This window comes from Equus caballus, chromosome 18 (assembly GCF_041296265.1).
Source record: "Equus caballus isolate H_3958 breed thoroughbred chromosome 18, TB-T2T, whole genome shotgun sequence".
NCBI lineage: Eukaryota > Metazoa > Chordata > Mammalia > Perissodactyla > Equidae > Equus > Equus caballus.
The window spans coordinates 24,742,606-24,766,775 of record NC_091701.1 but is presented as its reverse complement, the minus strand read 5'-3'; the positions used below and the strand labels follow the sequence as shown (position 1 = coordinate 24,766,775).

The 24,170-nt window shown below is 33.3% G+C and overlaps 1 protein-coding gene across 4 annotated transcripts in view; it reads left to right on the top strand.

The window, feature by feature from the left end:
- Window positions 1-24,170, top strand: part of LRP1B (LDL receptor related protein 1B) — a 1,824,397-nt gene that overhangs the window by 1,318,253 nt on the left and 481,974 nt on the right. For all 4 annotated transcript variants that reach the window (XM_070241833.1, XM_023622537.2, XM_023622536.2 and 1 more), the window contains 2 exons: window positions 3,196-3,321; window positions 4,853-4,984. In XM_070241833.1, coding sequence (XP_070097934.1) covers window positions 3,196-3,321; window positions 4,853-4,984 — 258 coding nt within the window. The remainder of the gene's footprint in view (window positions 1-3,195; window positions 3,322-4,852; window positions 4,985-24,170) is intronic.

Below are 24,170 nucleotides of genomic sequence, written 5' to 3'. Positions count from 1 at the left end.
TCATTGTCTACAATAATGAGCAAGAGTGTTTTCACTAGCAATTCTGTAAAGGAACATTTTCTGTATCAAAATAAATAATTTTACTGTCATTCAAGTCATGGGGAATAGATTATATAATTGGGAATAAAACACTTCTACTCAATAAATAAAATATCATGACATTTTTGTGGATTTCAATGCAACATATTTAAGTGTAAAAACTCACTATGATAAACTTTAGTTCATAGTCTGTACTTAACGAGATTACAGCTGAAAACACACAACATTAAAATGTACGGTAGAGAGAGAGAAATTATATTTCAAAACAGGGCATTTAAAAAAATCTATATTCACTTTTTCAAAATGTGAACAAACACCTGGTTTGTTAGAAACTGTGAATAAACATAATATTTTGAATTTTTCTGGATACAGTTCCAGTAAAGTTTCTTGGAGGAAAAATTTAGTATATCATGCTTGACTCACTTTGCTCATGTTACCAAAATTTCCCTCATCTTTTAAGGGTTTAATCCAATAAGTACATGCGGGGTATTTTATGCACTGTGAAAGTGTTACCAAACTGGCAAGGATCTCTAGCACCTGGAAATTAATGATATAATACGACTAAGCTTAAAATGCAGTGAAAATACTATTTTTGCTATAAGAACATGCTGACAAAAGCATCTGTATTAAAGACAATCCCATTAACAGAATCATAGCAAGTAGATTAAAAGCCTCATTAGTATGAAATATGAGCAATTTAGGGCTACTTAAGGTGTTAACATTACTACCTCTTTGGATTTCAAAGTACAATTCACTACTTCATTTATCATTTTTGACATAGATCACTGGAGAGCTCAGACTTCTCGTTAGTCAAGTGGACTTTCTAGCTCCACTAAAGAACCGAAGCATGAAGTTTGAACATGAATATCATTACAAAATATTAAGCCAAGCTAGTATTTCTAACTTGCTAGCTAATCACACCTAAATTATTGCTTTTTGTAATCACTCTAATATTTTTCCTACATCAAAACTATAAACATAGTTTATAAGTTTATAAGCAAAGATACTTATTGTAAATAATGACTCTTTTTTTTTCTTTTTAACTTTTGCTCTCTTTCACCATAAGTTTTCCCTTAGGGAGTAAACAGATGATACATGATATATGTATTGTTGTACAGTATAATTGTTTACATAAATTATTTTTATCAATCAATAAATATAATAAATATATTTTGCTATTATTGCAATTATAGTTGAAAATGCAGTCCCTGAAGCCCCTTTTTCTTCTCTTTTCTTATATTTTTGTTATTTTCAAGGTTATGTAACCTTTCATTTTCTCTTCTTTTTATAAATTCATTCTCTTCCCTCATCTGTTTTTCTTCACTTCTTCAATTTCCTTGTTTCTCCTTCTCTTCATTTGGTGTTTCTTCAGACTTTATAGTTAAGCATCACTTGTCAGTCTCGTCCCAGCTTTTCAATTCTTTATAGTAGTTGAAATAAATCTATATCCAAATACATATCTCTGCAGATTAACATTGTGTTAATATACATTTACAAGCTTTCTATAAAATGAAATATGTATATGGCAAGTATAGAATTATAAATCTATAAATATAATTATCTCATTATTAAAATAATCACAAATCTGAAATTTCATCTTTGTATTATGTCAGCTTGGGAAAAGGGGACTCCATCAATCATCATTAGTTTATATAGGAGATAAAAGTAATCATTTCAAAAGTTCAGGGCAAGTCAAATCGCAGTATATAGCCCTACATAAGATGAAGCTCAGCGTTGACTGAACTGGCAGCTGAAGGAAATGAGCAGAGAATGTGGTAGATCTCCTGATGAGAAATCTTCCAAGTTTAGAGTATTTCACACTTCAAAAATAACAGAGCTTGCGACAGGTTCGACTGAACAATTAAATCCCGTCAGACTATCTTGAATTCAGGACATGAGAAATAATGAGCTGCGTTGATATTTTGAATTTTCCATGGAGCACTACTGATACATAGCTTTCATCACGCTTCGTAATTCTCAGTGCATTTACTGCACTTCATGTCAGAGATTGAACATCCAGCAAATGGCATTGCATGTCCTAAGAATAATAAAAATCTTGTAAAAATGGGATATTTAATGAACTTGCTGGGTAAGATTGTAAATTATTTAACTTCACGATACCAGCTTTCATTAGTACATTGGGCCTAGTAAATTCAACGGAATACCTTTATAGAATGTGTACCTGTGATTACCTGAGTAATATTTGTCATTGCTACCATATAGGAATAAAGAGAATTACTAAGTCTAATTAGATGACTCTTCTGGGTGTGTTTAAATATATTTTGAGAGAATTATGTTCCTAGGAATGGCAGAAGTTAGTTATTCCCTTCCTTTTACAAAAGTAAAAGCAAAAATTAAATAAATATTTATATTCATATATATTTCCTTTCTTTCAATGGCATAATCTTTGAGTTGAGTTAGTGATGTAACTTAAGAGCTATTTATTTCACACATTTGGATAAAGTATTCTTGAAAACAAAGTAACTGTAGAGTTGAAGTGAAATTTAAAAATCAAAAAAGAAAGATTTCCTGGTTTCTGTGATCTTAAAATATTACAAAGGTCTATGACAGTATTCACAACAAATCAATTTTCTTTTGCTTTTTTGTAACTATGAATCTTCTCATATATCTCCCGTTACATTTTAAAAATATTCTAAATTATTTATTTATTTTTAAATTTATTTTTATTGACATACAATTGACATATGACATTGTATACGTTTAAGGTGTATAACGTGTTGATTTGATACATTTATATATTGCAATATGATTACCGCCAAGGCACTAGCTAACACCTCCATCCCGTTACATAATTATCATTTCCTTTTTGTGGTGGGAACAGTTAAGATCTAGATTCTTAGCAACTTTGAACTGTATTCAAAGTTAAATTGATAGTATAAATTGACTATAGTATTGCTGCCTATAATCACTATGTGGTGAATTAGATCTCCATTTACTTTTTTGGAAAGGCAGACTTCAACTGTAATCTGCTACTTCAAATTATTCAAGAGAATAAAATATGATACTAACCAATATGAAATAGCTGCATTTAGAAATCAACAATAGCATAAATATTTGTTCAAATTATTGATATTGAATGATGTTTTTATTTTTCTTGAATTTAGTCTTTTGTTTATTTGTTTTTCATCTATGCAGGCAGTAATTCCTGCCAACTAAATAATGGTGGATGCTCACAGCTTTGTTTACCAACATCTGAAATTACAAGAACTTGCATGTGTACAGTGGGATATTATCTCCAAAAGAACCGCATGTCATGCCAAGGTATATGGTCTTGAAAAATCTTACTTGTAATGCATTTACTTCATCCATGCAGATTGTAGGCAAAGTCAGTTAAAAAATCGAAAAGAATAATATTAGCTAGTTATTAAGACAATGATATATTGTTTAGTCTCATATATGTAGGATTTTAATGTATCTAAAATAGTTTAAGTATCACTGTTCTTGTAAAGCTTCCTAATTTTTCAGTTATTTTCAGGAATTGCATTAAACCTTTAACCAAATCCAGGAGAAGCTACCTTCAGCTTGACTAGGCAGAAGTTGAAGTAAAAAACAGTGGTTGATGGGCTGCAGTTACCATCCAATTTGAATTTAATGATGTCTACTTTCTTTCAACTATTTAAGAGAAAGTACTAGAGAGGATGAGGTCTGAAGTTTGCTTAACTGAGGGAGAAGAGCCCTGTAAAAGAACTGGAACTTAAGAAATCTATCATCCTAGTTCTTGTTTCATAGACTCTAGTTCTGTTAGTCCCAAAGACCTTTCATTCTAGAATGATCTTTCTATCCAGTGATCACAGCTTAATTTTAATTTTTAAAAAATATTTCAATCTTATGTAAAACATATGTATATCAACATTATCATATATTTTATGTTAAATCAAATATTTATATGGCACTTGCTATGTGCCAGGCATTATTCTAAGTACCTTAGACATATTAAATCACTTAATCCTCATAATAACCTTGTGAAGTAGGTCTCTTATTATCCTCATTTTAGAGATGAGGAAACTGAGGCACAGAGAGATTAACTAGCTTGCTCAAGTCACACAGTTGTTAAGTGGTGGAGACACACCTAAACATGGGCATTCTGGCTTTAATGAGAAAATATGCGTATTTTTTAATGTAGAAAAATTTTCTACAAAAATTTTCTAACATATTAGAAAAACTTATAAACATCAGTGTGCAGACTTCTAGTCATCGGTTTATTTGTTTATTTTAGAACATATTTTGGATGCTGGAAAAGCAAGATATTAGCAAAAATTAAGCACTTGGGGTGTTTTCAGTGTTCAAAAGGATTGAAGAAGTCTAACTCTATTAGAGAAATATCAATGATGTAGTTATCTAAAATCATATCTAAAATCAAAATTTATTATCATACATAACCAAAGAGTTGCTTGGGTTTTAGAGAAGAAAGGTGAATTTTGGTATGAGGCCAGGTATGCTTCTAAGAATTGTCTACCTCAGGGTTTATTAAAAGTATGGTTCCCAGGCCAGTAGCATCATCACTCCCTGGGGACTTTTTAGAAATTCACCTTATCAGGCCCCTGGCATGGGGCTCAGTAATCTGTGTTCTAACGAAGTCCTCCAGGAGATGCTGATGCATATGCAACTTTGAGAACCTCAAATCCACCTACCTTTCAACTAGTCAGAAGTGTGGTGTCTGATTAAAAAAAAAACCAAAAAAAGGCTAAGAAATACTTTTATGAAAGAAATTAAGATTGTTAAAATTAATGCTAATGAAATGATTTGAATGTTAAATATTCATCTTGGACTTTTGTTTTCTTTTCCAACTTAGGTATAGAGTCATTTCTTATGTACTCTGTTCATGACGGCATCAGGGGAATACCTTTGGAACCAAGTGACAAAACGGATGCTTTGATGCCTATATCAGGAACTTCATTTGCTGTGGGAATAGATTTCCATGCAGGTAAATGGCTTTTTATTCATAATTTATGTATAATGTTTTCACTTGATTTATTAAACATGATCGAAATATAACCTTTCCATCTGTACTCTGATAGTTAAGATGAGAAATAAGAAAACAAATTAGAGACAAATATTTTAAGCCTAACATAAATTGTTCTAAATATATTTTGCTGAAAAAAAATCAAGTAAAATTTCCTAAAATACAGCATTTGAATTGCAAGTGCATTAAAATGCCATTATTGATATTTGTTTGCTTCATTTTTATTTCTCTTTCTTTTTTTTCCCAAATGACACTTCTACTTTTATCCAATTATAAGTAAAGATACATAAAACATTTTGATCCATTATATACTTAAGACATAATCTTATTTAAAATATTTTGCAGATGTGATTATCTATTCTAACACAGGTAGAATGGAATAAAATCCAAATAATAGAAACAATTATAAATACTAAGTCATTTTAAATTACTTTTGAATACAGTATGTATCATTTTGGAGTCAGATTTTATCTTACCTTCTTGTTTTAGCTACAGTGAAAGAAAGCAGATTAGACGCTAACATCTTGCTGTGGCTAATAAAAGTGTATGGTTGGGAATTGATGATAGACATTCTCAAATTTATTGAAGTAAACAAGGTTTTTTTGTGCTAATTGTTAAATTCAGACATGGTAGAAGCATTGAGTATACTTTTCTCATTAATACTCAATTTTATTATTTTACACTTAAAGGTTTAAACTTATAAAAATAAATTTTTTCTGCCCCGTGGCCGAGCACGCTCCGCTGCAGGCGGCCCAGTGTTTCGTTGGTTCGAATCCTGGGTGCGGACATGGCACTGCTCATCAAACCACGCTGAGGCAGCATCCCACATGCCACAACTAGAAGGACCCACAACGAAGAATATACAACTATGTGCTGGGGGGCTTTGGGGAGAAAAAGGAAAAAATAAAATCTTTAAAAAAATAAAAAATAAAAAAAATAAATTTTTTCACCTCTCATCCAACCAAATCATATGCTTCCTGAGTTAATGTTTTAGTGTTGAAGATGCACAGGCATGTTCCCAGTACTTTTTTCTATTTGTAAAGACTTAATTTTATCTAAGGTTAAAAACAAATAGTTCTTTGATTTATAATCATAAGAAAAATCTTGAGCGTCAGCTTGTGGGCTTCTGGTAGTAAGCTTATATTTTTCTTCCAGCTCCAAGACATTTTTTTAAAATCATGTGTTAATGAAATTCTTGGATACAAATTAATGAATTCCTGGGGATCTTCCCAAATGATTCAGAGATAACTTTTCTTAAATAAATTATTTTGCAGCAAACGTTTAGAATCACATAGAAGCAAACTTCTTACATTTTTTAAAGGGCCTTTCCCAAAAGGAAATACAGACAAATACAGCATATCTTATTGAGCAATATGTTAATTTTGCTAAAATCAAAGTGTGCTTTTTAATCAAACAAGGTTGTCTGAACAAGCCTAATTATTCATGGAAGGCTCAGTACTCTACGAAGCATAATCTACCCTGCTTCTTATTTACATGCGTCTTGTTCTTTTATAGGGTTTAGTAAGTGCAAAACTAAGAAAACTTGAACTTCCTGAAAAGATTTTATGTATACATGCATATATTTTTACTAAATACACATAATCCTTTGTTTTAGCTGGTATCACATATTTGATTTTTTTAAAGATTCCATAATGATTTTTGGAAGTCTTTGGCAAATTTCCATGATGTACAAATATTAAAATAAGCCATTGGGTCTAAATGTCCTAATTAGATCATTAGTAAATCTCTTGTTCCTTAAAAGTATACTGATTATTTGTATGAGTTGAATTCATTCTCTGAGGTTTATATTGGCCCTAATATGGTTAAGTTTCATATACTGTGCCATGGTAGAGGGTCATTTTATTTGCAGAGAATAGTACTCTCCCTGTTTCTAAATTCCCAAGAATTATTAATATTATAATAAACTTATTTTGTATCAAAGTGGCTTTTCATTCGAGGAATTACCAGGAATTAGTTAAAACTGTGTTCTTCATATTGTACCTGCCATATTTGTAAATTACATTCCTAGAGAGAAATTATTTTTAGGAAATCTATTTCTTCTTCTAAATGTAAAAGGATCTAGGCATATGGAATAGTCATATAAAATTAGAATGTTCAAGAATCTATTAAAATCCCTATTGTTGGTAAAAAAAATAGCAATGGAAAACGTGTTTTGAAATGAAGTGGGTTAGAGATCTAGGGGCCACTAAAACATACAGTGGGAAGAGGCCAGACTTTTGCAACAGACAACGTGAATTCTAATACCAATTTAACCACTTGCTAGCCCTGTGACCTTGAGTAGTTTACTTAATTTTTCTGAAGCTCAGTTTCCTCAATTTTTGGGGTGTGGGAATATTTAGATCAATGTATGCAAATGTTTGGCACAATGCCCAATATACATGAGTGCTCAGAAAATAGTAGTAATATCTAATAATGAAAGTAAAAATTTAGAAATTGGCATATGTGATATATATTTACAAATATGCCCTGTAAGCTATATTTAAACTCCTAATTAGCACATATTTTGTTTTCTGGTTTTTTGACTGATACTATATTTTCTATTCAGTTATCTGCATGGAATAGTAGTTGTTCTTAACTTCTTGGGGACAGAAAGAGTAGGTTAGTAAATTTCCTTAGTGAAAATGAACCTAGTAATAATAATAAGGATAATGAATGGTATATAGAGCAGCTATTTAAAGATTAAATAACATCACCAGCTGTTTGAAGTCGTTAAACGTAAACCCAGGAGGCTAGCAGACAGTGCTTAGCGAATAAACCAGGGAAACACTGATGATGATGATGGTGGTGGTCATGGTGGCAGTATCAGGAGCTTTCAACCACTTCTGCACATATCTTTTGTGCTTCCATCTACTTTACAATCCGATCCTTTACTAATCGTGTTTCATGAAAATATATTAGTCAGAATAAGTGTCAGGAGCTTGATTTATAGTATCTTTATAAACAATATATGAGCTTTGTGACTTTGTTGAGTGAAGTTGCTTCAGGGAGGAAGGAAGGAAAATAACTGGATTGTTGCTGAGAGAGGCAGAGAAAACTGTTTTTGATGTATCAGCGTCTGTTTTTCTTTTTGCCACGGTCTTTATGTTTTACTTGATTATAGATTCTTCCTCTTTTAGTTCCCTTTTGCAGTTATTCTGTTTCCTCTTCTTTCATTAATCATTCAATTCAGGACGCATTCCCTACTTTAAGATCAATCAAAGATAAAAATGGCAAAATGGGAGGGCACAGTTGCCCCTTATTCTAATCATAAGAAGGAAATGGTGTGGAGGATCACTTGTTAAGTATAGCTATCATAATTTATGTAATATTATTTTGTTACCACAATTTTACAGGGAAAAATATTGTTCAAACATGTGCACTTCATGAGGATTAACAGAGCTGAATCTTGCTGAGTTTTGTCCTAATGAATTAAAGTTTTCTGCAGTGAAAGGATTTCTTTCACCAGATGAAGCAATTCTGGATACTATCCATAGAAGAAAGAAGACCCTGTGGCTAGATTTAAAATGTTCAAAGCATTCTTATCACTTCACTGAAAAAGTCCCATTCCACTGGAAAAAAAAAATATTAAGCTTTGAAAATCCTTGCCTGCTGAGTGATATTCCTCTGGATGAATGAATACTGCATTTGATGCTTTAAAAGATATATTTTAGTTAGGAGAAAAGCCTGCAAAACAAAACCTGATGCTCCAGTTAGTAATGTAATCTTCTGTAATGCTCTATTCAGGCCCTCTTGTCTCCCCCCACCTGCCATGGGGGTATTTATGACTGTTTCATAATAATCGTATAATAGAATATTACTTGAATAGAAGACCTTCTACTCAGAGAATGATTATTTATCTGAAATTTTCAAGTTTATATTCTTTTTTCATCGTTTATCACTTTTGTTCAAACTTGAGTTATCCAACTCAGGGTTAACAAACGTTGATTACTATCTGTTAGCTGTAGAACATCACAGGTAAGTTGCTGTGGAGGGTAAAGATAAACAAGGAATGGTTTCTGAGGTAATGCAGGAATGGGTGATCTGTAGGGATTTTTTTTTTAAAGACTATACCAGAGGACCGTTATTTGGATGTCGTTACTTGGTATTCACTAAGCAGAATATCCTAATGCCTTTTTACACCATGACATAGTGTTCTAGCTATTAATACAATAAAGCACTGATGGAACATGTAATTATACATCTGTTAAAACCCATAGAATGTACAACACTAAGAGTAAACCTTATGTAAACTGTAGATCCTAATTTAAACTACGGAAATGTTAATGTAGATTCATCAGTTGTAACAAATGAACCACTGGAGAGAGATGTTGATAGTGGGGTAGGTTGTGCATGTGTGGGAGCAGAGAGTATATGGGGAATCTGCTCACTTTTTCTGTGAATCTGAAACTGCTCTAAAAAACAAAGTCTACTTAAAAAAACAAACACTGAAGAAGAATATGTGACAAAATACCATTGTCACATTTATACAGTTGAATGTCACCTATTTACACGTAGGATTCTCTCTTTAATAATCCTATAACATTTTTGCCCATCTTTGAATGTTAGAACTAGGAGGAACATTTGATGCCATCTAGTAGCACTCCTCATGTTACAGATAAGGAAACTGGAACCCAGAGAGATCAAAAGACTGCATAGTAATGAAATATCCTATTCCCAATTCTTTATGCTATGCTCTCTTGCATTTGTCACCACTGAAACACAATTTTATTTTGACTATTGTTGGTATTACTTGATAAAACCACATTGTACTTCTGCAAATTTGTGCTGATGGAAGATCATATTTTATTTTGATTTATATGCTGAATCGTATGACCTTAAACTCATTTAATAATTGAAGTGCGTAGTACTCAAGTGAAAGTATCTTTTTTCTATGCCTAGAGGCTTAGAAAACAGCTATTTACAAAATTTTTCTAGTAACCACTCTGTCACCAACCAAGGCCATAGAAGAATTATAGAAAGAATTCTTTTTATGTCAGTAACAGCAATAGCTTAAGAAATATAATACTGTTACTTTGGGACATTTTTTCAATTTTATGAAAAGCGTTTCCTTGGCTACAAAGTGAATTTTTAGGGCTGGCTCAATTTCTTCTTGTTCTTGTGACAGTGAGCCAATACTAGTTTGTGTTGTCATTTCAGACTTGCTTCAAGAGTATATTTTCAAATCATGAGAACAGTTTGTATGTATTTGTAGATGGTCAAGTATAGTAAATCTTTCAAGATGTAATGTAATAGCTGTCATAAGGAAACAAAAAATTTTTAATACTACCTAGGAGACAAATATCATAAACATACATAGAATAAGGCATTATAGGCTAAAATATCTCACGAATCATTTTTGGATCAATTCTGAACTCAAAACATAAAAAAAAAACCAGGCTTCTATTAGGCATCTGAATTCTTCAATAGGTTACCCAAAACCAAAAACCCCAGAAGACGCACAATGATAACCTACTAAGATGAAAACTTTAGTCAACTTAGCAGGGATATATTATTCTGTCTGTTACTGAAAGAATCACTTAAGTGAGTCTCGTGAAACTTCTTTCTCAGGCACTTAGCCCTCCTCATGAAAGTGAGAGGTCCCAACACCAGCTTTAGACTAATTCACGTGAACCACATCCAATCTGTGTTTGGGTCCGTTTCTTTTCCCCTCTCTTGGGTCTCTCTCTCTGCTGCTCTATTCCTTTTTAGCTACTCAGGATTCTCTTCAGCAGAGCTACATCCATATCTGATATTCTGATGTCTTTCTCTACTTTGTTACTTATCTAAAATTAGTTACCAAGAACCCTATCTTAAGGGGCCTAGTTACACTAAAACACAGTAAATTGTTAATATCTGCTAAGAGATTGACAAGTTATCTCACTAAGTGTGTTTGAGCAAAGCACAGTATCTTACCCCAACACCAGAAGTGCAGCTGAAGCACCACTAAAGTTATGTGAAGAAAGTATTTTTATGAATAGGTCAATCTTTTGGATGTTTTTCAAATTTCCCTATCCTCTGACTCTTAGATGATAGATTGGCACCTGTTTCTTCCCCAAAATTCAGCCCTGAATATGTTGAGAGGTCAAACGATACTGCAGAGGTCTCCTTTAGCTTAACTACATTAATACCATTAATATCGTTAAGTGTAACTTTAACCTGGAAAAAGTGTTTTTTCCCCTTTTAAGAAAACCAAGGATTAATCCATTTTTCTTTTTGACACCCTTTCTTTAAAAAAAATTAAAAAGTTATGATTTAGCTTCTGAGATTGTTGGCCATTAGTTTTTAATCAAGTAGACAATTTTCTAGTTAATAGAGAAAAAGGGAAGTTATTTAATTGGTTTTTGGACTGGTCATAAGCAATGAATCTTTAATTCTTTTATATCATTTGGCCTTATTCTTATCCAGAGGCAGTAGGTAGTAAGTGGATCCTTTTGGGGACTTGAAAGGAAAAAAGAACTAATTATTTCTATAAATTCCTTACTATTTTTAGAACAGGGAAGTGGAAAGCACTTCTTCAAGTAGAAGGTTTTCTACTGGCTGAAGTAGAAGACTAGAAATAGAATTAATCACCCACAGGTGAGTTAGGAAGAGGACTTTTGGAAGAGAAAGAAATTAAAATAACATCACCGAAAAACCTTAATATCTATTGAGCAGTCACTATATTACAGGAATAAGGTTTGGAAAATTTTATTTATTTATGCCATTTAATTCATCAAAATAATCTATTGAAGAAGGTAGTATTTTTATTCTAATAATGAAGAAACTAGATTTGGGGATGAGATATGGCTGCAGATAAGAGTTGGTTTCTTTGGAATGCCCAAATTAAATTCTACCTTCAGGATTTGCATTTGGGTTTTCACCCTTGAGATTGAGATAAGCCATGAATTGAATAACCAGTAATGGTGTAATCAACATCAGATCCCTGATAATTTCATAGTGGGAATTTTAATCCTATTGCAATTGTGATTGGGAAAGATAATTTACAGGCAATATCAAGGCTTAGGGTTTGGGGGAATGGTGATAATGTGATCACCAAGTCTAGGATTGCCCCTGCTAAACTTGGGGGCAAAAGACTAATGTTACAGCCTCATCTGAGTGGAGAATGAGAGAGATGATGATCATCATCATCATTTAAAGAGAAGGAGAATGAGAAAAAAGAAAAAATCATTTATCCCACTGTGTTTGTATTAGTTATCTATTGCTGTATAATAAATTACCAAAATTTAGCAACTTAAAGCAATAAACACATTATCTTACAGCTTCTATGTATCCACTTAGGTCTCTTATGAGGCTGCAATCAAGGTATTGGCCAGAGATGTGGCCTCATCAGAAGGCTCAATTAGAGAGCATCCGCTTCCAAGTTCATTCATGGGGCTGTTGGCAGGATTCAGTTCCTTGTCAGCTGTTTAACAGAGGGTCACAGCTCCTCACTGACTGGTGACCTCAATTCCTTGTGATGTGAGCCTCTCTGTAGGGCAGTCACAATTTGACTGCTAGCTTCTCTTTGAGCTGCTGAACAATAAAGTGAGAGCACGCACACAAAATGGAAGCCAGGCCTTTTGTAACCCAATCTCAGAAGTAATATGCCATCACTTTTGGTATATTCTATTTATTAGAAGCTAGTAAGTAGGTCCAGCCCACACTCAAAGAGAAGGGATTAGAGAAGAGAGTGGATACCAGGTGACGGCTACATTAGAGGCTGCTTATTACAATATTATAGGTGTTTTATCCGTGTTATCCCCCACATTGTTATGTAAGAGGTAAATCTTGACGATTGGTTTGGGGGATGCTCCTGTAGGGACAGCTTCTTTATTCTGGCTTTAACCAAGTGAGGATAGATTAATGTAAAGCCCTAGGATCATAGTCTTGATACCATTTTTGCCTCTAATTACTAGTAATTCTTGGATTCCTTGAGAACTTCTCTGGACAGAAAACAAAGATAAAGCTTAAATATACTGCCAAATGCTTTATAGATAGAATGAGACAAAGCCAGGATTTGAACTTACATGTATATTTCTCTAAACCCTAGTTTTCGTTAAAGTACCATGCTAGAGTGAGAAAAAAGTGAGAAAAGTTTCCAGAGATGTCTAAGTATGAATGGGTGTTCAACAACAACAACAAATATGTTATATAAGGCAAAGGCTTAGAAATATCTGACCATTCTGAGTGTGGGGTTCAGAAAACGAGGCTGGGGATGGGGGATAGTTAGTGGTCTTAGTACTAAGTATCTAACTTGATAGATCTATGGCAGTGGTTCTCAACTGAGTATGATTGTGCACCCCAGATTATATCTGTCAATATCTGGAAACATTTTTGGTTGTCACAACTGATGTGGTACTACTGGGGAGAGGCCAGGGATGCTGCTAAACAACGCACAAGTCTCCTACAGCAAAGAATTGCCCAGTCCCAATGCTATTAGTGCCAATTTTGAGAAACCCAGACCAGGGCAAAATCTAACGCGTGTTTTCAATGATTCTGAAGTGCACCTCTAGATAGCACCATGATCCTCAACAGCAGCAGACCAAGTCTCTTTTTCTTCAGTTACTATTTGTTATCTTGGTCATCTCATTCATTAACCTAGGTTTTAATGTCATGAATTTGCTAAATTTGCTTTTGGCCAACATTCCAGAAAAGTCTTTCAACAAAAGCTAGCAACTTCCAACCACTCTACAGTTTTTGACCAGTGTCTGGAAAAGTCTTCATGTCATATTAACTTACACTACATCTTCTGCTGACAACTCTCTGGCACCAAAACTCTTTAAGCAGATCTCTTTCAAGAAATTGCTGATAGCTGCCTTAGGATTGCCTGGGGGATACAAAGTATGTAATACCAACAGAATTATTAGTCTAGTTACTTTCTTTGTTGTCACCAATGCAGGCTGAGTGTTGACTGATGTTAACTATGCTTAGAGTGAGTTCTAGTATTGTATCAAGCATTCCTGTTCATTGTTTTGTGGCCAGAAAGGGAGCTCCAAAGTTCTTGGGAACAATTGCCAGTTCTTTATGCCTACTAGGGTACACAAGAGCCATTATGCCAATCTTCTTCCAAGGACAACCTATTGTCTCCAATCATTTGCTATGGGTAAAGCATTCTGTCAGTGAATTCATCTAGAACTATGTTGAAAAACAAAACAAAAGTGATTTCTTTTGTCTAGAAGTGTATTTGTTTTATTTATTTATTATTTAATTTTACTGAGGACTAAATAAGAGGAGTTAAATGTAAACTAAGTAGGAAAAATCTCCGATGGAACCAGAAATGGAGCTTGATTATCAGTGTATTAAATACTAAAATAGATTACTTAAGGATTATGAATCTGTCTCTGGAGTATTTTAGAGTTAACACAAACAAACCACCTCTTCTGAATAATGATTTCTCTGGGTCTCTCCCAGGTTTTTGACTATTCAACTTCCAATATTAACAGCTTCAACAGTAACAACCTATAGGCTATTTTTTGAAACCCTCTACTATTTGAGTCAACAGTCATTAAAATCTATTGACCAGAATGAGAATTAGGCTAGCATAGTTTGAGCACAGAAAGGAGACTGTATTGTAGAATCTGTTCTTGTCTTCAGGGGAAAAACAAATGTTCACAGGAGAGATCCTGTTTATGTTGCCGTTTTCCTTACAAATTAAATATTAAGATACTAAAAAGAATTGATGATTCCATAGTAATCCAAAGTCTAATTATATATGAAAAGCTATTTTCTAACTCCTGAATGAGAAGATTCAAAATTTTTGTTTTGATACCTGTGACATGTTATTCTGATTAGAAGGGAAAAGAGCTAAGATTTATTGGTGATTCTTATTAATAACCTTATTTAAAATGTGACTATAGCTTTATAATTGTTTCCATTTAATGTTCTCCCTTAACACTGTTTTAGTGATAAAGCAACTGATGTTTTGAGCTCATTTGGCTCAGATTTGAATTTATAGATAATTTTAATAAAGGATACCAATGAGTATATTTGCATACTTGATTATTTTCAATGTTCATGTGAAACCCTATTACCTCAAATTAGTGATGAATAAATGAAAAAAGTAGACATCTACCAGCTCAATCATCATTAAACATTATTAAACTGAGTTTGTGAAATAATAGTCATTAGTTGAGCAATTACTTATTGATGGCATGTCTCAATTCTTAATTAAATACTTTTATTTAAAAATTCTTCTTTATTAAAATTGTACATTATAGGAAATTTGGAAAATTAGGAAACATGAAACAAAGTTTAAATAAAAATCACCACTACTACTACACAGACTGAAACTGTTAATATTTTGTTATATTAATGTTCATACTGTTTTTAAAATACAAAGAATCTTATTTATCTTATTATTGGTAAGATTTTGTTTTGCTCCTTCAACTTAGTGTTCTAACATGAACACTTTGCTATATTATGATTAAAAATTGATAAATACTATTTTTAATAGGAGTACATTATATATCATATGGATTATGATAATTTTTTTTACCTTTTCAATATTTTTGGACATTCTGATTGTTTCCAATTTTTGGCTGAAAAACCTTTTCAACATTTGTGATAATTCCTCAAAATGTAATTCTTGTTCTTTGAACTAACAACTTTTTTGACATATAATTCACATACCACAGAATTCACGTATTTAAACTGTACAAGTCGCTATTTTGAGGAATATTCACAGAGATGTGCAGCTATCACCAATATCTGATTTTAGAATATTTTCATCGTCCTAAAGGGAAACTCCACACTCGTTAATAATTCTCATATTTCTCCTAACTTCCCAGCCCTAAGGCAACCACTAATCTAATTTCTGTCTGTAGATCTGCCTATTCCAGACATTTCATATAAATGGAACCAAATGATATGTGATCCTTTGTGATTGACTTTTTTCATTTAGGATAAATTTCATCCATGTTGTTGCATATATCAGTTCTTCATTACTTTTTTTTGCCAAATAATATTTGATTGTATGGATATGACATTTTATTTAGGTATTCATAAGTTGATGGACATTTGAGTTGTTTTCACTTTTTTGATATCACAAATAAAGCTACTAGGAACATTCATGTATATGTTTTGGTGTGGGTATTTGTTTTCATTTCTCTAGGGTACATACTTGATAGGTCATGAGGTAACTCTATGTTTAACCATTTGCGGAACTGTCAGAGTGTTTTTCAAACTGGTTGAACATTTTGCATTCCCACCAGCAGTGTATGAGGGGTCGTGTTTCTCCACATCCACAACCAAGACTTCTTATTATCTGTCTTAGTTTTTATTATAGCCATTCTAATAGATATGAAATAGTATCTTATTATGGTTTTGATTCTCATTTTCCTGTTGTCTAATGATGCTGAGCATCTTTTCATGTGCTTGTTGGCCATTTATATAAATATGGAGAAATATCTATTCAAATTCTTTGCCCATTTTTTAATTGGGGTTTTTGGTTTTTTTAATGTTGAGCTACTAGAGTTCTTTATATATTCTAGATAAAAGTCCCTTATAAAGTATGTGATTTGCAAAAGTTTTCTCTCCTACCATGATTATCTTTTCTCTTTTTTGATGTAGTTTGAAACACAAACATTTTAAATCTTAGTGAAGTTCAATTTATCTATTTTTTCTTTTGTTGCTTGTGCTTTTGGTATTGTATCTAAGGAACCATTGCTTCTAGAGATACTATGATTTAACGTTATTTGCTTTTAAGCGTTGTGTGTTAGCTTTTATATTTAGGCCTATGATCCATTTTGAGTTAATTTTTGTATATGAATGTGGATATCCATGTGGACTTGCATGTAGATATTCAGTTATCCCAGGACCATTTTTTCAAAAGACTGTTCTTTTTATTGTTGAATTGTATTGACAACTTGTTGAAAATCAATTGACTTTAAATGTGAGGGCTTGTTTCTGGAGTCTATATTCTATTCCGTTCATCTATATAGCTATCCTTTTGAGTACCTTATGAGTCATGACCACTATAGCTTTCTAGTACATTTCAAAATTTGAATTGTGAGTCCTTCAACTTTGTTCTTCTTTTTCAAGATTGTTTTGGCTATTCTTAGTTCCTTGCATTAACGTATGAATTTTAGGAACAGCTTGTCAATTTCGGTAAAAAATTCAGCTAAGATTTCCATAGAGACTGTGAGAAATCTGTAGAAAAGAATCGGAGAGTGTTCTGATCTTAACAGTATTACGTCTTCCAGCATATTAACATGGGATATCTTTCTATTTACTTGGGTCTTCTTTAATTTCTCTCAAAAATGATTTACAGTTTTCAGAGTATAAATTTTACACTTTTTAAATTAAATTTATTCTTACTTTTTTATGCTACTGAAATGGAATTTTCTTAATTTAATTTTGGATTATTCATTATAGGTATGTACAAATACAGTTGAATTTTGCATATTGATCCTGTATCCTGCAACCTTGCTGAACTCTTTTATTAGTTGAATAAGTTTTTAGTGGATTCCTTAGGGTTTTCTATATGCAGTCGTGTTCTGCCTAATGACGTTTAGGCCAATGACAGACCATATATGAAACAGTGGTCCCATATTAGTACCATATAACTTAGGTGTGTAGTAGGCTGTACCATCTAGGTATATGTAAGTACACTCTATGATTTCAAACCACCACAAAATTGCCTAAAAACACATTTCTCAGAATGTATTCTCATTGTTAAGTGATGCATGACTATAAAGGATCACGTCATCTGCAAATAGAGTGAGTTTACTTCTTTATTTCCAATCTAGATATCTTTTACTACTTCGATCTCTACTTTTACTTCAACTTACTATTTCTTCTTCTCCTTCTTTGTTTTCTCCTTGTTCTTTTGCCCATTCTCCTCATCTCCCTCTTCCTCCTTTTCCTCTCTTTCTTCTTTTTTACCTAATTTCCCTGGCTACAACCTCTAGTATGATGTTGAATGGAAGTGGCTAGAGTAGACATCCTCGTCCTATTTTTGATCTTAAGGGAAAAAATCCAATATTTATACATTAACTATATGATGTTAGCTGTTTTTATTTTGTACATGCCCTTTATCAGATTGAATAAGATAACTCTATTCCCAATTTGTTGAGTATGTTTATCTTGAAGGGGTTTTGAATTTTCTTAACTTTTTCTGTATCTGTTGAGATGTTTATATAGCCTTTGTCATTTATTCTCATGATATGGTATACATTAATATATTTCCAGATTTTAAAGCTACCTTTTGTACAAATGGGAAAAATGTGTTTTGTTCATGATATATAGTCCCTTTTTATATGTTGCTGGATTCATTTGACTAGTATTTGGTTGAAGATTTTTGTGTATATATTTGCAAGTGATATTGGCTAGTATTTTTTTTCTTGTGATAACTTTGTCTAGTTTGGTATCAGGGTTAGTGTTGATGTTGTCCCTCTTTCATTGCTGATTTTAGTAATTTGATTCATCTCTCATTTTATATTAAACAATCTAGCTAAAGATTTGGCAAATTTGTTGATCTTTTCCAAAAGGTGAAGCAACTTTTAGTTTTATTGATGTTCTCTATTGTTTTCCTGTCTGTATTTTTAAAATTTCCACTCTAATCTTTATCATTCCCTTCCTTCTGCTTGTTTTGACTGTAGTTTGATGTTCTTTTCCAGTTATTAAGCTGGATTAAGCCTGTTAATTTGAGATCTTTCTTCTATATATATATTTATATGGCTATAAATTTTCCTGTAAGTACTGCTTGACCTGCTTCCCATATGTTTTGGTATGTTGAGTCTTCATTTTCTTTCATTTCAAAGTATTTCCTAATTTTCCTTGTCATTTCTTCTTTGATTCATTGATTACTTAGAAGGACGATATATCATTTCTCCATATTTGTGAATTTCCCAAATTTCTTTTTGTTATTGATTATAATTCAACTCCATTGTGGTCAGAGATTATAAATGTATATGATTTTAATTCTTCTTGAGTTTGAGCTCCTCATTTGCTATCAAACCCACTTGTTAGGCTCCACTAAATGCTAGTTGATTGCACTAATGTTTTTGACAGTGCTCTCTGATGTAAATTGCTCTTCTCTGATGATATTAAATTCTGGCAGGGATAGTTTGTGAAACCAGTCTTTGAGGTTTCTTCTCCAGGAAAGCTCTTCTTTGTTGTCTCTTTCCATGTTTTTGTCGGGTTAGCTACTTGAGCAGCTTGTTGCTGTCATAACTCAAAGCCTCCTCTTAATTGCTTACATCCAAAATCTCCATTGCTTTAGGTAGCACATTTAAATTTGAACTTCACTACATTCTGTTTCAAATAAAGTCAGTTCTTTTGGGGAGAGTTTAGGATTTCTCTGTTCTTATGGACTGTTTCTCTCCCTGGATTACATTTCTGAGTCACTGATCCTGTTGTTAGGCAGAATGGTAGCCTCTGGCTTGCCTCTCTTGTCATGGAACTTCTGCTCTACCAGCAAAGTGAGGCAAAGGCAATCAAGGTCCCCTAGTGTTTGCAGCTCAGTTTCTTGGCATCAGTTGTACTTGAACATTTTCTGGGTGAAAAAAGTTCTTAAAATATTATTTTTATACTTACATCAATTCAAGTATCAAGATATAGAATACAAATTTTGCATAGATATAATTTTAAAGATAAAATTATACTTCAGAATACACCAAAAATCATGGTGGAAAATTTGAGGACCACTGTGAGCTGTCATGGTCATCATCTAAAGGATTTTTGAACATTAATTTCCTCAACTTTGAAAACTATGTTTCATTCATGTTGCTGTAGTCCACTTCCATTTCCAGACATTTTCTGGAGATTCCACTTGTATATAATGTATTCTTAAAAAGTTATAACTGTGAAGGCAAATATTAGTTTTCTACATTCAGGTCACAGCTGGGTGTCTGGAATGATTCCAGTTTACTGGGAAAACATGCCCCATCCAAAGAGGCATTTCAGGATACCCAAGAACTGCTTATTTAAAGTCACTTAGATATTAAAGGTCTTTGCATACTTGCAGTCACACTTTAGGCTTGCCTAAATCTTTTGGCTTCCCTCTCTTAGCATGGAGCTTCTGCCCTACCAGCAAAGGGAGGCAAAAGCAATCAAGATCCTAGTGTTCACAAGCCATCCTCTCCTAAGACAGAACCTTCCCCCTATGAGTAAAGGACTGGGTGAGGTAGGGAGCCCCTGAGCTCTTGGCAGCCCTTACCAGGGGTTTGCCTCTGCAACTTGAATTTGGAGGATATGAGAAATGCTGGTGTCCTGTCTTTCCTGGAGAGACTCTTTATTGGGAGCCAAGGACAAAGGCACCCTCATCTTCTTATCCACTCCTGCCCATTGTAGAGCTTCCATCAAGCTGAATTGAGACAGTGGAGAGAGGGACTGTTCTTACCAAGATTTGGTAGATCTTTTTGAATAATTTTTTCTTCATTTGCCATATACTTTTAGGTAAATTTTGAAAAATTTTAATTTATTTTAAATATTTTTCACCGGTTATACTTGTTTCACTGGGGACTGGGTTAGCTAGGCTCCTCATGCCAGCATTCTGGAAGTGGATTTCTTGGCATTTACTATTCAAGTATGTGTAAGTCAGCAACAGTGTTTGAACTCTGTCTGAAAAAGCATTTCCATATAATTTGTGCAAGAAATATAAAAATAAGTGGTTAAATCTTAATTTAAATAATTATCTTTTTAGGGAGATGACTAATACTGTCTTTACTGAAGTGAGACAGGATTTTGAAGTAGAATTTACTACAGCCATTAAGTGAGCACTCAAAAATTATATAATTGGTTGTTATAGCTATAAAAAAAGAAATCATAATAGATTGAGCTGAAAATTATAAATACTTTGTTATACTTCTAAAATTTTATCTAAAATGGAAAAATATTTCTACAAATACACTATTCCAAAATCATAGTTAAAAAATGATTTGATATATGACATTCTGGAAAAGGCAAAACTATGAAGACAGGAAAAGTATCAGTGGTTGCCAGGGGCGAGGGGTGAGGGAGGGGTGAATAGGTGGAGCATAAGGATTTTCAGCGTAGTGAAACTATTCTGTATGATGCTATAATTCTGGATACATGTTATTATACATTTGTCAAAGCCATAGACTGTACAACAGCAAGAGTGACCCCTACTGTAAACTATGGTCTTTGGGTTATAATGATGTGTCAATGTAGGTTCCTTGATTATAACAAATGTACCGCTCTGGTGAAGGATTTTCATAGTGGGGGAGGTTGTGTGTATGTGGAGGCAGGTGATATATGGGAAATCTCTGTATCTTCCACTCACTTTTGCTGTGAACCTAAAACTGCTCTAAAAAATAAAGTCCATTAAAAAAATTTGATATGCTCTTCTAACGTACAATTATTCTGAAACAAATGCTTAATATATATATAAAGACACATCACCCTTTATAGAATAAATACTAAAACATGGCTTTTTAATTTATTTCCTATAATTAAGTAGAGTTCTATCTATCCAGTGGATGTGTTTTTAACTAACAGAATGCTTTTCTGTTCAGCATAATAGATGCTGTCTATAACAAAACACTCCTTCTGCTACTGTTGCTACTGTATCTATCTCGTATATGGACATTAGTTTATTCTGTTGTATTTACTAATGATTTTTCGGAGACCTCAATGGTGGTGGCAGCTATAATAATAGAAATATTGCAGAAAGGAAAGTGAATCTCGGGGACAAAAGTAGAGGCACCATGGCTTAAACATCTTTCTTCAGGTAGAGAATCTCTTTTCATTGACAAACTTAGAAAATCAAAGTTTGATTTTATTAAAAGAAATGCCATCTCCCTAAAATGGGATTTAAATACCTCTCAGGTGTATAAGGTAAGTATTTTAGAGGAAATGTGGAGCAAGAGATCATGGCTCAATTTCTTGGCATCAGTTGTACTTGAAGATTTTCTGGGTGAAAAAAGTTCTTAAAATATTAATTTTATACTTACATCAACTCAGGTATCAAAGGGTAGAATACAAATTTTGCATGGAATTTAAAGATAAAGTTATACTTCAAAATACACCAAAAACCACAGTGGAAAATTTGAGAACCACTGAGTGCTGTCATGATCATCGTCAAACGGATTTTTGAACACTAATTTCTTCAACTTTGAAGACCAAGTTTCATTGTGTTGCTGTATTCTACTTCCATTTTCAGATATTTTATGGAGATTCCACTTGCACATAATGTGTGCCTAAAACATTTCAATTTTTAGGACTTTTTAGTGGGTGTCTGGAATGGTCCCAGTTTACTGGAAAAATATGCCTCATCCAAAAGAGACATTTCAGGATACCCGACAACTGCTTATTTAAGGCCACCTAGACATTAAAGATTTTTGCATATTTACAGACACAGTTGAGGGATGATTGAGGAATTCAACCTGGAAATTCCTCTCGTGTTTGTGTCAGTTTCCTTTTGTGTGAAATAATAGTGTCGCATAAAGTGCAGAATTCAAAGGCAGGCTCACATCACAGTACCAGTAAATTACAAGGTTGAGATTGGTAAATGATATGACCTTGCAAGCATTAACCTTTTTGGATTTAAGTTTTCCAACTGGTAAAATGCAGATAACTCTATTAGAAAAAATAGGGAACAGCTGGTGTCCATGCTTTGTTCAATAAACTTCCTTATACTGGAAAGCCATCTATTTACTGAAAGCAATCATAAAACATTTTGCATAAATAAATGTGGTTTGTGAATACATAATAATAATATCAAAAGCAGTCATTATGCCTTAAAACAAATATAAAACTTGAAATCAGAATTGACTGGTTGGCATTTTATAATCTGTTTACAGTTGGATTCCTTCCATTTGGCCTTAGGGATTCTCCATGCCTTGTTTCATCGTACTCACCGTAACTCATACATGTAGTCTGCTAGATTTCCAGACAGGTTACTTTTTCTTGTGAGAGACAATTCGCCACTGGTAGCATTGATTCTTATCCTTTACTTGGTTACTGTCAGATAGGTAATCAGGGCCAAGGATGATGCAAAAGAGCATTATATTATTGTGACTCAAATTTTTATATAGATGGATAATGTACTGAAATATAATACTTTTATATATTTATATATAAATATTCACAGGAAGTTTTAAAAACCTAACAATAGTAGTGTGTTGACAGCTCTCGATATCACATCTGGTGTTCAAAATGTAAATGAGCCATGATAATAATTATGTTGTTAAATAGAAAGACTAAATGGCATGGAACAATCAACCTGCCCTATGTCCTGGAAATTGCACCCTTTGAAAATAGTCTTGCATTTGAAATCACCCATAATCTTTAACACTGAAAAATGTGGTCATTTGTTGATTTAGATGCTTTACATACTTATTGTTACTTATTCTAGGAAGTTCTCTATCCTAACGTGTTAACATTACTCTAGCTGTCGGATCACTTTCAAGCTATTCCTGTTTCCATTTAATCAGAGACTTATAAGATTTTCTGAGATGAAAGAGACTTTGGAGATTATCTAATCCAACCTGATCATTTTTCATATAAGGTAAAGGAGATTGTTCCCAAATGCCATCATGCAGACAGACTACAGAAACAGAGAAGTATCTAAGGAACGCTAGCTTGCCAGCCCAGCTGTTTGAGTTTCCCCAGATACATGAGTGGGTGAACTTACACATGATTAGGTTTCCTGGCATTCTGCCCACCCCGGCTGAGGTCAAGCAGAGCAGAGACATCAGAGGAGGGAGAGCTGCCCCTGCTGGACACTGCCCATATTGCAGGTTCATGAGCCATATTGTCGTTTCAGCCACTAAGTTTTGGTATGGCTTCTTACACAGCCTTAGAAACTGGCACAGAAGCCCAGATTATTGAAGTGACTTGTCCAGATGCACAGCTGTGAGTAGCAGAGCTGGTGACAGATAATAGTGTTAGCTTCTGAGTTTAATGTTTTTCTATTCCACTGTGTATTTCCTTTTTTTTTTTTTAAATATGTTAGGATGTGTTGTCAGATTTTGTTTAATTTTTCAAAAGGCTATTTGAAAGGAAATAGCAGGGTTTTGATTTTTTTCTATTCTTGCTACCATAGATTCTTCTTTGTGGTTAATGAACATAACTTTACCTTGAAAGTAAAGGCCAAAATGCTTTCCTTTTATTCTGTTGCATAAAATGACTTCATTTTGCCTGCTGCTGGCAAAAATCTGCCTAAAAGGCTCTGACAAATAATCAGGAATGCACAGCCTGTCCTCCT